At 44.5% G+C, this 18,032-nt stretch overlaps 1 protein-coding gene across 3 annotated transcripts in view; it reads right to left on the reverse strand.

Moving 5' to 3' along the window:
- EGLN3 (egl-9 family hypoxia inducible factor 3) overlaps positions 1 to 14,021 on the reverse strand; it is a 30,037-nt gene extending 16,016 nt beyond the window's left edge. Inside the window, exons 1-3 of one of the 3 annotated variants that reach the window (XM_058666327.1) lie at positions 13,942 to 14,021; positions 11,296 to 11,422; positions 9,706 to 10,067 (exon numbers count right to left, since the gene is read on the reverse strand). In XM_058666327.1, coding sequence (XP_058522310.1) covers positions 9,706 to 10,062 — 357 coding nt within the window. In that variant the 5' untranslated portion in view covers positions 10,063 to 10,067; positions 11,296 to 11,422; positions 13,942 to 14,021. Of the gene's footprint in view, positions 1 to 9,705; positions 10,547 to 11,295; positions 11,423 to 13,941 lie in introns of those variants that run through there. The other 2 variants (XM_058666326.1, XM_058666325.1) reach the window with 2 other exon arrangements.
- Positions 14,022 to 18,032: the final 4,011 nt, after the last annotated feature.

The raw sequence follows: 18,032 nt of genomic DNA on the forward strand, positions 1-18,032 counted from the left end.
GCTGGATCTGAAAACAGGTGCTATTGCATCCACTGGGACCATCAGTGAAATAGCCTTCGTTCCACTCCGGGCTAATACGACAAAGGCTGGTCTGATGGTGCTCCTGCCTTACCAAACACAGGTTTACACACTGGACTGGGACATCAAAGCCCTCCATGCCAGCCAAAAGGCATGTGGCAGCCATGGATTCACCTCTAAGTAATCATACCTTTGATTCCAATTGAGCCACTGTCCATTTGTTTGTCATATATTCTGACCCCGCCCCCACAAAAGCCCCACCTTTCAGGCTTCTCTGACTCTAACATTCTTCTTATCCTCGAGGGCCAAGACCACGTTGAGCTCCTGTGTGGTACTCACAGTTGACACTAATAAATGCCCATTAATGACAGAATCATTGGCCCCCAAGGCAGTCTGTGAGCATCAAAAATCATTGACTTTTACCATTTTTCCTGGGTACTTTAATTCACTCTCTATTGGATACCTAGATTATTAGATACCTGTTAAGGGGGCTTGAGTTGTGGTGCAGGTTAAGCTACCATAGGGGTGGAGAGTTAAACATCTGCCATCCTATGGGGACCCAAGTTCGAGAGCCAGTTGCTCTACTTTCAATTCCACTTCCTGCTGATGCGTCTGGAATGCAGAGGAGCTGGATCAGAGGTGAAGCAGTCAAGCGTTAAAGACATGTTCATATGGAATGATGCTATTAAAGGCAGGTGCCAAACACACTCGTCCACAGTGTTGGCCCGTAGCTGCCTCTTAATGTCTTAATTTTATACATTGATTCTCAAACTTGAGCACAATTAAAGATCAGCCGGAGACACTGTGAACTTCCTAGGAGAAAAGCCAAAGAATTTGCATTAACAATATGTTCTCAGGTGGTGGTGTTGCTAATGGAGAGACCACTGAAAACCACAACTTTTTTTTGGGAAAAATCAAGAGATTTTGCCACTCCTAAGAATTAAAAAAAAAGTAATGTGGAATTAGTCCACTGCTCTAGTTAATTTGGAGAACTGAAAGGGACCAGGTAGTGCAGGAAATGAGAGGAACTCCTGGTGTGTGGCACAGTCTTTGTAGCGTCATTCCTGAAGTGAACAGCAACATTCCTGTTGTAACTTCCCAGCATCGCTGGCCTGGGTTGGGTTCTGCCTCCAAGGGTTACTGTCAAGTCCACTGTTACTGGAGATTTCTCTCTCCAGGAGTCAAAAACAAGGTACTTACAGCACTGGATGAAAAATATATTTCAGGTAAAAATGTAGTCTTTCTTTGCATTTAAGTCTTGCTAATCCTGGGAGAAGATATATATTGTTGTACTTATGTGAATACTCTAGATGAAGCATTCTTGGAGAACTGACTTGCCCAAGAGCACGAGATGTATATAAGGTGTAAAACATTCATCCTAGTGCCTACTAGAAGGCACAGAACAAACTTTTCAAATTAATATAAAAATAAATATCAAATTAATCCATAAATGAAAACAAAGTCCCTACACAGTGCCCTGGACGTAGGTGCTAGCCCACCCACCATCAGGTCCTACACTCCCACACTCTTCCAGCCTCCCACCCTTACCATAAAGTGCCTGCCTTTTCCATGGCAAATCAACCTGTCTCTAACACAGTCTGGCTGAATGGAGCTGCAGTGTAGCAGGCCCTACAGGTTGTTGACCACAAGGATCTTCTAATTGCCAAGACTTTGATGTTTGGTCTTGTCCTGTAGGTTTTGTTTTTCCTTTTCCAGGAACCACAGGCACAGAGCAAGAAATAACAATCATGTGGCTGACTGGAGATTATTTTGCCATCGTCGACATTCACATAAGAACACAAGAGGGTCATAGGCGTTATTGACCAGTCAAGAACCCAGACATAAGCTAACCATGCACCTCTCAGTGCCAACTTAAGTCTCTAAGAACTGACAGCCTTAGCCCCTCAAAGAACCTTGGAATTAAGCAATAACTGCCCATCTCCTTGCTCTGTGATCTGCAATATCTACTGGATTATAGACAGAACAAAAGGCAAAGATAGGTGACTTATGGTTAAAGTCTCTTAAAAAAAAAGAGACCAACTTTCTAACTTAAGGATTTCTACTGGGAAAGGGAAACAAAAAATTTAATAACGATTTTAAAAAAAAAGACAAAACTTGAGGTTCTGCAGTGAACTTTTTTTTAAAAAAAGCAAAAATAATCAAAATTATTATTTTCAAAATAATAGTGAAGTATAACAGTCACATTTGTATCAGTAATACTACATGTTCTTGCCTGAATCTTCAATATTTGTATTGAAAGAATTTTTTAAACCCATTCCAGTCATTTGAATTAACCTATGAAACACTATGAATATGAAAGACATGATCCCCCTGTGTGAGTATTGAGCTTCCCAAGTAGTACATCAACTCAGCTTTGACCATATAGATAACCAGAAACCAGAAGACTAAGACACAGGCTCAGGCAGAATTTTGTGCCTGAAAAATACAGAGCAAGCTCCTCCAGATGTGAAAGCTGTACTTTGAGTACATGGCGCCAGCTGTGGACTTCAGGTGATGAAGTGCATGGGAGGCTCTACCACCCACATGGGGCACCTGGATTGCTGCCAGCTCCAGGTTTGGGCAGAGAAGTATAGGCATTTGGGAGTTAAGTAGCAGATGGAAGGTGGGGAGGGTGGGGGAAAGAGAAAGAAAAAAGAAGGGAAAAGAAGGAAAAAACAAACACTATAACCCAAGCAATCGTCTGTGTGTGTGTGTGTGTGTGTGTGTGTGTGTGAGGCACGTTTACTCTGGAAATTTAGAAACACCGATCACTGAACCTTTTAGAGAATAAAAACCAGGTTGACTTAATCAGGAGGTATTGACACTGTGTTACACATGGAAGCAGGTACAGAAAGAATCCAATGTAAGACCTGAAAGCCTTCATTATACAACAGCCAATCCATGGTTCTGTAAAGCTGAGGTTGGGCTGGGGCCAGGGTAAAAAATGTGCATGCACAGTCACTCCCAACTCATCAAGATCAAGAGCAGAAACTCACCCACAGATTAGCATTGAAAGAAGATGCAAAGTTAGTCAGTGTCTCACTGGTTTAAGACAGAAATAATTGAGAGAAAAGGGGGTACAAATTCTAGGTATAATTAACCAAGCTCACTAATCTTGCTTGGCAAACAGACACAGAGCTCTGAATCTGAGCCAAATCAACGGCTCCTGGCACTCTGCCAATGCTCCGTGCCTCAGTCTGGCATCCTGAAATGATTTGTCTGTTGTATTTACAATTCCGATGCCTCTGGATTAGGTTACCCGCTGGGCACCCCAGCAGATGCCCGGCAGAATACATCGGAACTATCATTACTGTCAGAACATGTGCTCTGGACAAGCACTAGAGAAAAGTGACATGCACTTCTTAGAGCAACGTGAGTTAACAGCGACAAAGCACTGCTACAAAGGGCTGCCCAGGTCTGTTGCTGCAAACAACCTTCAAACTCCTGCTTGGTCTTCAATGGACATGGAGCAAAATGGCATCTCATTGTTCTAGGGGCCACAAAGTGGAGTCTAGAGCAGGGGCCCTGCCAGATTGACTCATCAAAGCCCATGGGTGAGCAAGTCTCTGGGTTTAAGCCCGAGGTGCTTGGAAGAGATGAGCTCTGCTTACGGGTGGGGCAGAATGGCCCCCTCCCACTTCTCCCACTCCACTCCTATTCCTGCTTTACGTTTCTTCAGAGAAATCTTATCGACCTGCTGCATTCTCAGAAAGGGCTTACACAATGCGAGGCTGTTGTTATTTATGAAATGAGGCATTTTCCAAGAGTCACAGTCAGCAATGAAGAATTTAACAATTTGGCTTGAACTGAATGACATCCAAAAGGGAAATAATTTACCACACCCAAAAGCTGAAGGCAGACCCAATTAAAGGTATTTCTATCACTTCTCAGTCAGAATGATATTTAAAATTCTCACATAAAGTGCTAGTCCAGCTAAACTGACCTAGCAAGCCTGGGCCCACTCAAGCTGACTCCTGGTACAAGCCAGCCAGGACAGGACCTTCTCTACTAGGGCGGCTGTCAAAGGTCCAGTGGCAATGACCTGCTCCCGACAGCATCGCTCCAAGTAGGAAAAACAATTCAACTGCTCGATGAGGAACTGGATTGCCGTGATTTCTGTTACATCTCTCCCTCTAGAAACCCTTCTTACCAAAGCCTGCTATGGTTGTGGTTACATATTTAGGCTACTTCATTTTAAATTAATAGTGAAAATGAAGAAATCCCAAAGAGAAGTAATAACAAATGAAAGTAACAATGGGCTTTTAAACCAAAAGACAAGAAAGCAAAGCTTGGGGGGGGCCACTATGCAACACTCAGCTCTCAGCTCACCTCTTGGAGCTGTTCTTCATTACGCCCACCTTCCATCTCCCTCCCCCATCCTTGTAGAGGTCTACCACAATGCAAGGCATTCAATGACGTCAATGGATAAAGTAAATTGATATCTTTCCCTCCCAATTGCTCACTTCACTGAAGGCAGATCAGGTTGTGGTGGTGTGGCCGGTAGACTAAAATGGAGACAAAATCATAAATACACACTTTTCCTTCTTTGTCCTGAATGTCATTCAACAAATAAAGAAAGCCATGACTACTCACACAGAGGGACTTGCTTCATTTTCACTGGGGTAGTGTTCTGATGACTATTTCCTAAATTTCCTCTCTTCAAAAGTTAAGTTGTCTCGCAAAAGCCTTCATAGGACTTTCTTATGTCCTTATGTCTTCATAGGACTTTCTTATGTCCTTACAGAAGGATATTCCAGTGCTGTAAACTCAGTGACCCCATCTTCCTAAAATACCTTATGCACAAGCAGACAGCAAGTATGATATCCAGTCCTCACATATCTCCTACAGACGCTGGAAACCTTACTTGTGACACATCCTCCACTGTCCCCAACCAAGGCTTTGATAGGTCCCTGAGCCAGGGTGAGACAACTAGACTTTCTCAAGCACTAAACAAAGGGATCATGAAATGTTGCCCAAGTGACCTCAAGGCCAAGGGTAGCCGTGATGGAGCCACCTTCTTGAGCCGCATGTGGAACAAAAACAAGACTCATGAGGAGCACAGAGGGAGAGAAGGAAAGAGTACAAAGAAGCAAAATGGAGGCTATGAACTTTCAGAAACAAAAGCAGCCCACTGGTCATCACGCATGTTCAGGGGTTTCTGGGCCCGATTTGGGGCTACAGGCTTCTCAGCAGCCCGGCTGCATTGCCTGCACTTGTCCTGAGAGCCTGGTCTGTGCAGTGCATTGTCCTGCTGCTGGCTCAAGTAGGTCACAACCAGGAGAAGCTCCTACTGTAACGAAGGGCTATTCCTGACACCACACAAGAAGGGTGGGCCGAAGCTGGTACTGCCCAACCACAGGGGAATAAGCCCACTACTGGGCAACATGTGTGCTTCGATTCATCACCTCTTGGGCCTAGACACAACTCCTGGGTGTCATCTCTAGTGGAGGACTTAACCTTGCTATTCACCATCAACCGTCCCAATCCCATAACCCAGAGCTGCAACCAGCCTTGCTCAAGAGGACCTTTCCTAAAACCCATAGCAGGAAAAACCCTGGCGGTATACTGCACTTCTGCCTCAAATATTTTCAACTGACCCAGTTCAACATTTGAGGTTTGTTTTTTTTTTTCAAGGCTTCAGAATTAGTTAGGTATATACTAAAATATTCTATAATCCAAAGTTACATGTAAGTTTCTTCACCACTTTATCCAAAACTCTGGCACAGTTTGCCCTAGACAGTGAGTGAATGCTCTAAAAACACTTGGAGGGGGGCCAGCCTTGTGGTACAGCTGGTTAGGCCACCATGTGCCACACCCACACCCCATATCAGTTGAATTGTAGCTTCTCTGCTTCCAATCCAGCAACTTGTTAATGTTAATGACCCAAGTACTTGGGTTCCTGCCACCCACATAGGAGACCCAGATGGAGATCTTGGCTCCTGGTTTTATCCTGGCCTAGCCCTGGCTGTTGCAGCCTTTTGGGGAGTAAGCCAGTAGGTGGAAGATTCCCCCTGCCCTCCTCTCCCTCTCCTTTACCCATCGATAAAGAAATCTTCATAAAAAAAAAACTTGTTTTATACATGGAAGGATGAGAAAATCGGGGGGGGGGGGGGGAGGCATAATAAAGAACAGAATCCAGAGCCGGACAAACCTGGATTAGACTCTCATATCTCCCACTTGAAACCTCAGAATCCAGATGAAGCCTTAGAATTCTGATAATGATTTTATGGACATTATCTTTTATTATTCATACAGTCCATTATATAGTTTTGCAGATATAGAGTGTCTCCCCTTTCCTGCCTCCTCCCTCTCTCCTCCCCACCTCCCCACCTCCCCACCTCCCCACCTCCCCCTGTATTTTACAATAAAACAGTCCTTCAGCTGCAGTCACAACTCCAGTGTTTTGCTCTTTACATGTGTCATGACATTATACGCACGACAGTGATGGAGAATCTAGTATCTTGTTGTCTTGTTGTCAAGGTATATTAATCATTTTATTGGAGGTCTTTTTTATGTACATTATCTTAATGTTCCTTTTCCCCCAAAATACTTTAAGGTATTGCTTTCCCTCAATTTTACACTTAGTGTCAACTTAAGCAACTTGCTTAAGGTCAAAAGATGAGTAACTCCATGCCTAAGCCCCTACAATCCAATGGTAAACTGCTGCTTACCACTGACTTAGGGCCAAATTGAAGCATTCAATTTGTTTCAGATCATTGTTCTGAAGATTGAGATGTCTTTGGAAAGTGCTGAGCACATTGCCAGACCCAGCAAGATGCTCAAAGGTATTTATTATTAGAGATCCTACACACAGAATTCATAGTGAGATGCTTCAAAGAGAAGAACTTTCAGTTCTCTACATTTCACATATTCTGGAAACTAGCCATTTACAAGATCTAGGCAGCGAATACAACACGAGAAAATGATGACCAATATTCATCTTGGATATAGCCTAAAATCTCCACCAGGAAATAGAAATCCTTTGCAAACCATAAGGCAATGACCATATTTGAGGTTAGGGGGCGCCATGCTGCTGTAGGATACAGGAAACCACTTTTCCACAGGGGCTTCAGCACCCCAGCCCTTCTTACCAACAAAGATAAAGAAGCAGATAAACTCTGACCAGTAACAACTTTTCTGGCAGGCAGAAGCACTTTCTAATATTTATTTCTGTCCTCTTCTGCAGCTTCTTTTTTTTTAGGATCAGTACATGTTTCTGTTTTTCTCAAAGCCTTCCCTATTGCTTCCCTCCACTAAAGGGGCTCATCGCTTCACTTAACAACCTCTAAAAATCCAGCAGAAAACAACAAAAGAAGTTAAGATGAACATTTTTATACACATAATGTCAAGAAATTCAAAGTTATTTCAAAAAATCAATCTAAAATTGTTGAAACAGAGTGATGGGAGCTCATTATACTACCTTTTCTATTTTCACATTTATGCAAGCTTGAAAATAAAATATTCAAACATGTCCAACCTTTAAAAAACATTTAAAAAACATTTAAAAAACATTTTTTATGAAAATTTAAAACCCGCTTGATGTACTGTTGGAAGCAATGCAACATGCAGGACTTGTTTGAGAGAAGAAGAAATAAGAAGTAAAAAGGTTAAATTGGGGTGAAACTTACATAAATCACTGGAAATGGGATGTGCCTCCACAATGCCATTAGAATAAACTTCAAACAAGAGACGACTAGCCACAATGCATCAAGAAGAGGACTTCTTCAGACAAGCAAATAAAACAATTTCACTGTACTGTTTGCTCAAGTCTGGTTTGCATTTGGTTCTAATTGGCCAAGAAATATCTGAATTTGCAGGTGTTTTCCTGAAGGCAGGAATAAAGAGCTCTGTGCTAAAACAGCCAAAGTGAATCTAGAAATCTGGAGTTGGGAGACGTACTTTCTGTAGACTTGACCAATGTTCTCTTTTCAACTCAGTCACCTGCAGGCAGAGTTGAGTGATTTCCCACCCAGAAGATAACCCATATCTGGGTAATCACATCTAGGAATTGTTATTCCTTTTCCTGAGTTAACACAGTGTGTTCCGTTCAATGTCAGTTCATTCTAGTCTGAAGCTAAACAAAAATCTTTAACTTTCAAATATGTCAGTGACCTCTTGTTAGCCAATTAATTCTGGCTCCTCCAGAGCAAATTTTGTTCCTAAAATTCTGGAGGGAAAATTCCTAGTACCTGAGATAAGAAGAGACCTTTAAGAACACTGTTAGGAAGCCAACTGCTTTCCAGGGTGAAGCTACCAGGGCCCAGCATCACTGAAGGTAAGCCTCCTCCTCCTTTCTAGGAGACAAGTAACACCACTTACTGCAAAAGCAAATCTCATTTTTAAAAAAAATGACTTTTTAATACACCAAAGTGATGTTGGAAGAATAAAGAAAGACTTTAATGTCATTCCTCTACAGAGTTCAGCTTATGGTAACTTTTCCCCCAAAAATCAAAGCAAAATTTAGAAGGCAGCATTTTCTTCTAAGATTCATTGCATGTGTATCCGCCAGTTGCAATACTTTCAGATTTCTAGACAGTTCCTCCTGGGTTGAAAGGTGAACAGCCATCTTTGGCTCCCGACTCTACTCACTCACCTCAACCCTCAGCTTCCAGTTTTTCTCAACTGCTCTGTTATTCAGAGTGCTCTATCATTTTGTGGGACAAATGAGACAACACCAGTTCGGCCTGCCACAGGATCTTAGACTGAGAAATGCTACATTTATTGTCTTAAGAACGGTACCCGGGCGGATGTTCATCTTCCCTCTGCTGCGAGCCTGCTTCGCCTCACTTGGGTTTCAGGCAACATTTTGCACAATTTTGAGTGTCTCCACACCACCATAGAAGCACAAGTCACTCAAAACTGACCAGGAAAAATGGGCTGGATTATCATTTGAAGGCAAGAATGAAGAGCAAGACTCTCCCAAAGGAACACACACATGCAGCAACATCCTGATGAGTGTTCATACATTTCTGTCAAAGTACCTGTGTGTGTTTCCAAGATTCATTACCAGCCAGGGAGTCACTTTCCAGCTCTGTGAACAAAAACATGGTTTCTTTCCAGGTCCAGCCACTTGCCCACACTCCCAGCCGGAACTCACCTGCTTGTGCTAAGAGAATTTTGCCATCAGCTCATAACTGGGAAAAGGAAGGAGGATATGCAGGGTTCAGCACCCAGAGAGAATTTCCTGTCAAGCTGATGATCTAACAGTGCTCTTTTCCAAGGAATCAAGGACAGACCGGAGAAGTAAGGAGTTTTACCCTTTTCTTTGTCCGCCTTCCTCCCCACACCTAACACCCCTCTGCAATAGCCAAATGGCCTCCAAAACTGAAGTGCTTTTGTAAGAATCCCATCTAACCACCACAAAGGGCAATCACAGATGTCCCTCCGAACAAATACCATGTTCCCTCACATCGCTTCCCGTCTGGATGTTGGTTAGCCAACCCATCTGGATATTTCAACGTCAACAGGGGTCATCCGAGCCTCTTAATGCAGACCTTCTAACAGCAGCTGGACAGGGGAAAACGGGGAGTGTATAGGGCCCAAGAACAAACCTGGCTGATTTCTTAGTTAAAACCCCAAACTCGCTCACACCCCTGCGAAGCTGGTGAGCTACAGACTGGAAAGGGCATACTCCTGCTGCCACTCCTGTCCCCCCCTCTCCAACCCGCAGTGTGTGATCCTCCCTACCTTGGACCTCTCCTTGACAAGGTATTTGCCCAGCCGGCTCCCGCAGTACAAAACCAGCCTGTCGATGAGCGACAGGAGAAAGTTGATGGCTTCGCAGCCCTCCTCGTTGCCTCCAATCCACGTGATCTGGTCGCCGCGCAGGTGCCGCTTGGAGACTCCTGCGCGCGGCCCCGCCAGCTGGCCATCCCGCAGGACCCCGTCCTGGTGCAATTGCTTGACGCGCTTCAGCACACAGTCGCCCACCACCTCGCCCAGGAAGTTGTCCAGGTAGCAGAAGCCCACCTCGTGCAGGCAGGGCACGATGTACTCTACGGCGATTTTCTCCAGATCCCGGTTCATAATGTGTTCCAAGGGCATCTCACCTGCAAGACGGAGAGCACGGACCCCTAATGTGCAGGCACGGGGAGAGCAACTCACGGGAGCGCCGAGCCAAGGTTTGGGAAGCGGAGCCCGGGGTTCAGAAATCTGTGGCGGCCACGGTCCCCCAGCCTCCGAACCACCGCAGCACCAGGGACAGGGGAAAGTTGTCGGCAACTCGGGCCCGGGGGGATCTCTGGTCAGGGAACAGTGCGAGTCCTGCAGTGCTCCGCAACCCAGCGCAGGACCAGCCCGGTGAGGAGTCGGAGGACCCCGTTGTAGGTGCCGAGCCACCGTAGCGGCGGCCTGGGGCAGGGAGAGGCTGTGGTCCGGCCCTGGGGCCGGCGGACTCAGCGCGTCATGGACCCCGCCCTGAGACCGCCTCCCGGGCCGCCCGCTCCGCCTCCTGCCCATCACCCAGCCGGAGCTGCCCTGGCCGCTGCCCTGGCCGGGAGGGATCCCAGCGAGCTGCGCGCCAGTCTCACCCGTTTGAGACCAGGGAAAAGCTGGAGCAGAGATGGGCCTTTTAAAGCCGGCCCATCATTTGCATATTGTTTTGCATACAATCCCCAGGCAAATGGAAAACCTGAATCTTAACTGTTCAAGAATTGCATAACAAGCTTTCTTGCCTGCCACGTTCTGGGTTGGTCCCATCACAGGTTTTTGCAAATAAACATGGTAACGAAGGTATTACCTGAACAGTGGTTTTGCTCTAGCTTTCCTTAGCAGGCTCCGGCTGCTGAAGGGGAGGAATGCAGATTTAACACCGAATACAGTAACAGACTCATTTAACTCCTACTGTGTGCTCACATGAAGAGGGGTGTGACTAAGGAAAAAACTCTGGGTCATAGCTGATTGAACACTGCAAATACTGCATTTTCCATTGCCACATATTTCCTTCTACTTACTTTCCATGGTCCTTAATAAAATATGATGTTCTAAATTTCTACTTTCAAAATCAGTAGCACACCTGTGGGCTATATAGACAGGTTCTCCCTCTGTCTCTGCTCCCCAACCCCGAATTAACTAGGTCTCTTGCTTTTTCCATGAATGGTTGTACCCCGAAAGGAGAAAGGAACAGATACCACCTACAAGACATTTTAGTAATTCACAGATAAGTCAATTGCATTATAGAGTTATGACTTTGTGTCCCACTGAACACCAGAAATCAGAATGGGAATGGGGAGGGCACATAAATTGTATGGAACACCATGTCCATATTTTCAGTTTCACCTTAATATGGACTTGGCTTCTTCGTTGAACAAGAGAAAGAACTCGATTTTCAGGTATTTCTGATTTTGTATGCAATTCTCCACAAGTTTTTCACTTTCACTCCTCCATAGCACAGAGCCCTCCACCTCTGAGGAGAGAAAAAGAATCAAAACAGGACCCACGTGTAGGAGAGGCTTAGGGGTACTCCAGGAGGAGCTGTCTGGTGGCCCAGGGTTTACGACTGAAACTGTTTCATCCTAGGAAGCTGGTAAGTCATAGGTTCACATTTTCAGCAGGAGGCGCCACTACTCAAACCTTTCAAGGGCCAGTACTCAAGGAACCTTCAGGTGAATTCCAGGACAGGATTCCCGACACGTAGTCCTCACAAACACTTCCTGGGAACACAATATCTGATCCTGAATCACAGCTGGATTCTGGGACGAGACGTCTAGTAGGAAAAGGGGACTAGGGAGGTTCACCAAGAAAATTCACTGAAAGAGATTGCCAGACAGACTAGCGTGACCCGGAACAAAACCTCAGCAGCCGGAGAAGGCAAAGGGGAATTCTCGGAGGGCGTCTGTCTCTTGGCTTTCTCTCCCTATTCAACCATGGTAAATATTTGCGCCCTGGACACGGAGACTTAAAGTAAAAACTGGAGCCCTGCTCACTTGTATCAAGAAGTGAAATGGAGATGAATCGCCAGACAGAAACAAGGCCCTTTCCTCCTATTTCTGCCGGACCCTCTCCCACCCCAAGTAACCAAGAACCACTCTGGTCCCCTGCTGGAATCTCCTCTAGTGAACTTCGGATGATTGGATGGCCAGCTGATGCCCAGACAGGGTTGGCCTGACTGTGGGCCCTGAGAAGCAGTGGCTAATGATCTTTGTCAATTTGGAGTCAACGGAAACCTCGGAAGACCTTGTGAGAAAGCCTCAAAGGGGCCAAAACTGACAGGGGAAGCAGTGACAGATAACCCTTGATCACTCTCAAAATTGTCCCAGCTGAAGAATCTTGGTAGATAGGACTGACTCCTTGGAAGAAAGGAAGGAAGGAAGAAAATTATATACTCATTTTCTGGAATGAACATACTGGGTGACCCAGGACTTTAAACCCCAGGACCAGTGTGAGCTTTTGGTGCAGTAGTTAAGTCACTACTTGGGACACTCACAATCCCATACCAGAGTGCCTGCTTCATGGCCCAGCAATTCCACTGACAATCCAGCTTCCTGCTAACACACACACCCTGGAAAGCCGCAGGTGATGGATCACATATTTGGGGGCTCTGCCACCCATGTGGAAAATGTAGATTAAGTTTCCAACTCCTAGCTTTGACTTAGATCAATCCTGGCTGTTGTAGGCATTGGGGTAGTGACACAGCAGATGGAAGACGTCTCACTGCCTCCCTGCCTTTCAAAAAAAATGATTAAAAATGCTTTAAGTACTGTTGATGTAGTACTTCACTATTTTTAGAGAGAAATAATAAGTCCAGTTCCATGTAAAGCAATAGTCAAGGCAAATTCTGGTGACTGGTGGCCTTAAATTGCTCTAGATTATTTTCATTGCAAGGCATGGGTAGTTTAAAGAGCAACTTGATCTCTCGGTGCCATCCCTTCCTAGCAAGGACACTCATTAATCAATCAAGGAATGTCCAGTCAGCTCAAGCTGGAAACACTGCCTTTGGCAGAGGAACCAAAGATACCATGACTGGCAAAATCATAGTGTGTGATTACACACACAGGTGCAGCAGGCTGGAGTCAGGCATGGGCTAAGAGTGTGAGCTCCGGGGGGATAAACTCAAGCTCCTTGTCAACATGCAGTTTGCTTTTGTTACTTGTCCATTACGTTTTGTCATTATAAGAATGGACAGTAAGAACCTTCTTGCAGAAAATGATGCTACTGTATGATCTATGAGTCACTGAAGAATTCAATCAGAAGAAAGCATTTTGAAGAGATGAAACTAACAGAAACTTCAAAACCCATGCGATATAGTCTCCGCTGATTTTTGTTAGTGAAATGTGTCTCCAGTAGGCAACAAATAGATGTTTTTTTTTTAATCCAGCTACTAATCTATGACATTTGATTGAACTTAAGCCATTTACATTCAGGGATAATATGTATGGGTGGTACTTTGGTCCTGTCATTTTAGGAATGGGTTGCTCTTGATTTTCACATTAGTGATTTAGTAGCATGTTATTTAACTTCATGGCAATGTAAATTTCTATTTTTCTTCCTATTGTTGATTTTATATTATGACTTTTCATTTGAGGGGATGTACAGTAGCTGTGAAATGGAGTCTAACATACCGAGATGTGAGGATTCGATGTAGTATGCATTTCTACTTCCAGACAAAGATGGACTTACAATGAAACTGTTTACTATATCGTAACAATAGGATGCTGGACTCTCTGCTGTTGTCCATGCCCGCAATGATGGACATATGACTTTGTACGAAGAACTATACTTTAGTAATGATATAGAGGAACTAGGTGGGTGGGGGGAATTGGGGAGGGGATAAGGGAAATGCCAGGAGGCTATGGAACTGTATCATAAAATGATAATAATAATAATATTAATAAAATGTAAAATGTGAAAAAAAGGAATGAACAGTAAAACAACATGGCATTATTAGTAAGTTAAAAAAAATTAATTTCCCTGTCATGCACTTACATCCACTTTGTCTTCCAGGGTATGTCTGCTGTCCAGATGCAGTCATGCTCAAATATGTAGAGGACAGGAAGGAAAGATGTTGAGTTTCTGTCCCTTAGAATTTAGAATGGAAGGGATCGTAGTTGTCTCCGGGTCTGATGTCATCATCCTGCAGATGGGGAATGGAGATGCAGCAGGCTGGACACTAGTAACCTTCTCAAGTCAGACATTTCAGGGAGGTGCAGGAAGAAGCCTCTGCCTTCTCTTCTGTAAAATGACAGCATTTTCACTTTCCTGTTTATGCATATTTTCAGATAAGGTGAACTTCACAAAACATCAAATTAACCACTTCAAAGGAAACAATTCAGCAGCATTTAGCACATTCACGAAGTTGTGTGGCCACCACCTCTAATCCCAAAACATTTTCACCACCTCGAAAGAAAATCCTCTAACCAGTAAGCAATTACCCTCTATTTCCTTGTCTCCCAGACCCAGAGAGCTGCTGACCAGCTTTCTGTCTCCACGGGTTGGTCTATTCTGGGTATTTTCTACAACTAGAGTTCTGTGATCTTTGCTGGCTGCGCTCTTCCACTTAGCATAGCGTTTTCTTTTTCTAAAGATCTGTTTTATTTTAACGTGTAAAAGAGAGAGGTGGGGGGCGGGGGACAAATAAAGATCTATCATCCATTGGCTAAGCCAGACCAATGCCAGGAACCAGCAGCTTTTTCCAAGTCTCCCTTTTGGGTATTGGGGCATGCATATGTACACACTTGACTACCTGTTTTCAACAGGTAGTAAAAATTTTAGGTCAAATTTAGCTTGTCTTTTTTAAGATACTAATTTGAAAGGCCTCTCCCTCCAGTTACAGAGGGAAGGAGAGATCTTCCAACTGTTGTTTCAACCGTTGTTCCAACTGTTGGTTCACTCCCCTAAATGATGCAATGGCTGTGACTGGACCAGACCCAAGCCAGGAGCCAGACACTTCATCCAGGTATGAGTGGCAGAGGCCTAAACACTTAGGCCTGCTTCTGCTTTCCCAGGAACTTTAGCAGGGAGATGAATCAGAAAACACAGGGTATCCAGGACTTGAACTGACTCTCCTACGGCATGGCATGCCAGGTCACAGGTTACAGCTTAACTTGTTGTGCCATAATGCCAGCCCCTATGCTTAACTTTCTGAAGAGCTGCCAAACTATCTTCCACAACAGCTGTACTGTTTTACTCTGGAAATATGGAAGGGGCGCCATCAGCTTTGATTTTATTTCTGAAGATAACACTCCACATTTCTTCTGTCCTGTCAGAAGTTCTACCATCCTGAGTTTCCCTCCCGCCTATTGTGCCTGAACACTCTTTTTAGTGTTTTAGCACATCAACAGGAGGTCTGTTGTCATACTTACTGACATTAATGTGTGCAAGGGCAATCTTATTTACTGACTAGTCAAACATTGATAACATTTGCTACTGTGCAAAAATAAATAGGTGTTATTGTTATTATTCATTGGAATTTTTATTATTATTATTCATTGGTCATACTGGGAGACCAAATTTAGAGACTTCAGTATAGAAAGATCATGGGATAAATCATTCGGAGCCATTTGTTTAGCATAGAAATGGTATCACCTTCAATTACTCCTTTTTAGTTGTTTTTTTTTTAATTAGAACACAATCATCTGTGATAAAAAAATTTAATAATTAGTTTATTAATACACCCATTATTGAATGGGCATAAACAAAACCATCAACTGATTAGTTAACCTCATAAGAGTTGTTTTACAAGCAAAAAATCAGATGCGCCTTGCCTCAGCTAAGGGATCAAGCATAAATTCAGTGATGTATGGTAACCTGAGAGCTGCTGGTAAAGAACTAGTCTGCTGGGGTGAATGGTTCGCCCCTCAGGACACAGGAGGTAAGTTCACTTCAATGGAGTCGGTGAAACCAGAAAAGATGGAATACAGGACCTTAGCTCACATCTGATCATGTTTCTTTCCTTGCGGAGTCTAACTCCTTCCCAGCTCATGTAAGATTGGCAAAGAAAGTGAGTTTCCATTTCTACCAGCTCTTAATTGTTTCTCAGGATAAAGACAAGCATCAGCTCCTCTTGGGCGCTCTTTGATGATTCTGGCCATGCGCAGATTCTGGGAAGTGTGATCGATCAGGAACACTCATTAATATCTTCCAATCCAACTCTCACTGAAGCTGAAAATGTCTAAAAAGCATTTCCATCAATCATGAAAATAGAGCAGTGTCAAATTTTAATATGAAGCATTAAAAAAACACTTCTGTTTAATTTAAATAAAGCTTTTCTTTATATATATATATATATATATATATTTTAAAGATTTATTATTTTTGGAAAGCCGGATATACAGAGAGGAGGAGAGACAGAGAGGAAGATCTTCCATCTGATGATTCACTCCCCAACTGAGCCGCAACGGGCCGGTGCGCGCCGATCCAATGCCAGCAACCAGGAACCTCTTCCGGGTCTCCCACACGGGTGCAGGGTCCCAAAGCATTGGGCCGTCCTCAACTGCTTTCCCAGGCCACAAGCAGGGAGCTGGATGGGAAGTGGAGCTGCAGGGATTTGAACCGGCGCCCATATGGGATCCCGGGGCTTTCAAGGCGAGGACTTTAGCCGCTAGGCCACGCCGCCGGGCCCATAAATAAAGCTTTTCTGAAGGAATTTCTAGTCAATAGCATTTTATCTAACATTGTGTCCTATTTTAAGAACAAAATGTTCAATTTAGGATAGTTTTGGATTTATAGGAAAGTTGTGGAGACCTATTTATATGTTCCCATGTTACTCATACCTGGTTTTCCCTATGGTTAACATCTGATATTAGTGTGAAGTATTTGTCATAATTTATGGGCCAATATTGATGTATTGTTATCAAATAAAGTTCTGATTTTATTCAGACTTCCTTTGCCTTTACTAATGTAAAGCATTCTGTTGAAACTTGTTCCGATTGAAATACGTTCATCCCTGGTCATCTTCCCAACTGTATACATCAGAAACCAGTCCAGAGTAGCACGGAAGGCAGGAATGGACACCTTCAGAATAGGCCTTTTCCCCTTCCTAACATCCCAGCAGCTCTGTGTGGATGGCACCATTGAGAAGCACTGTGGGGTTCTGGTGGCCGGCCCTGTCTGTCCCTTTTACTGGCCTGGCGGTGGCAGAAGGGAGCAGTAGGTTCCCAGGGGCCTGGGCGATGCTGTCATATCAGCTCTGGGACTGGTGCAACTGCTCACCCCTGCCCTTGCTCCACAGTCAGAGTCTCGTGGCTCCAGGATGGTGGGTCTCAAAACCAGAACATCCAATAGAGTCATCCAGCCAGCTTGTGGAAACATATACTGGAAAATCCCTGGCCTGTGCTTCTTATCCAGCAGGCCTGGTGTGGCCCTGAGCAACGTGCCTTTCTCCCAGCTCCCCACCACATCTGCTGGTCTGGAATGATACTTTGAGGGTCATTTTCTAAGCCAGTTAGTTCTCTGCCCTACCCTGGGGATTGTTAGAGATTGAAGCATGGGCGGGGGCTACATCAGCCAGATCCAGGGGCTCAGTTCCCTTGTTGTACATGAGAACCCCTTTGAAACTCTGGCAATAGGTTAGTGCAGGATCCCTATCCCAGATTAACAAATGCGCACTTTTAGGGCTAAGAGCTAGGTATGGGCTCTTTAAAAAGCACAATAAATTATACAGCAATGGTAATACATCAATCAAACATGTGGCAATTTTCATGGGCGGCAGTAGTGGGAACCTGGGGTCTGCATGAACTGAAGAATTCATGCTGGAGGGAGCAGTCCTCTCGTGTCTGTCTTTCGTGCTGGACTCAGAAAGGAAAACAAGCAGCCCTGGGGCCTCGGGCAGGCGTCTCACCCCCAGGAAGGGCGCTGGTCTCAGGATGAAGGCAACACAGAGGAAGGCAGGACAGGGTGTTGGAAGAACTCGGGATCTTAGTGACATCAAGGGGCTGCTTATCTCCCTGTTCCTGGAACCTGACCTACCTCTGGACTTCCAGTGACATGAGATAATACGTTTCCTCATGTCCAAGGTGAACTGAAGTCTGTTTACAACAGCTAGCAGTCAAAAACATTCTAACAAACAAATCCTGAAA

The sequence above is a fragment of the Ochotona princeps genome, chromosome 6, assembly GCF_030435755.1.
Source record: "Ochotona princeps isolate mOchPri1 chromosome 6, mOchPri1.hap1, whole genome shotgun sequence".
Lineage (NCBI taxonomy): Eukaryota > Metazoa > Chordata > Mammalia > Lagomorpha > Ochotonidae > Ochotona > Ochotona princeps.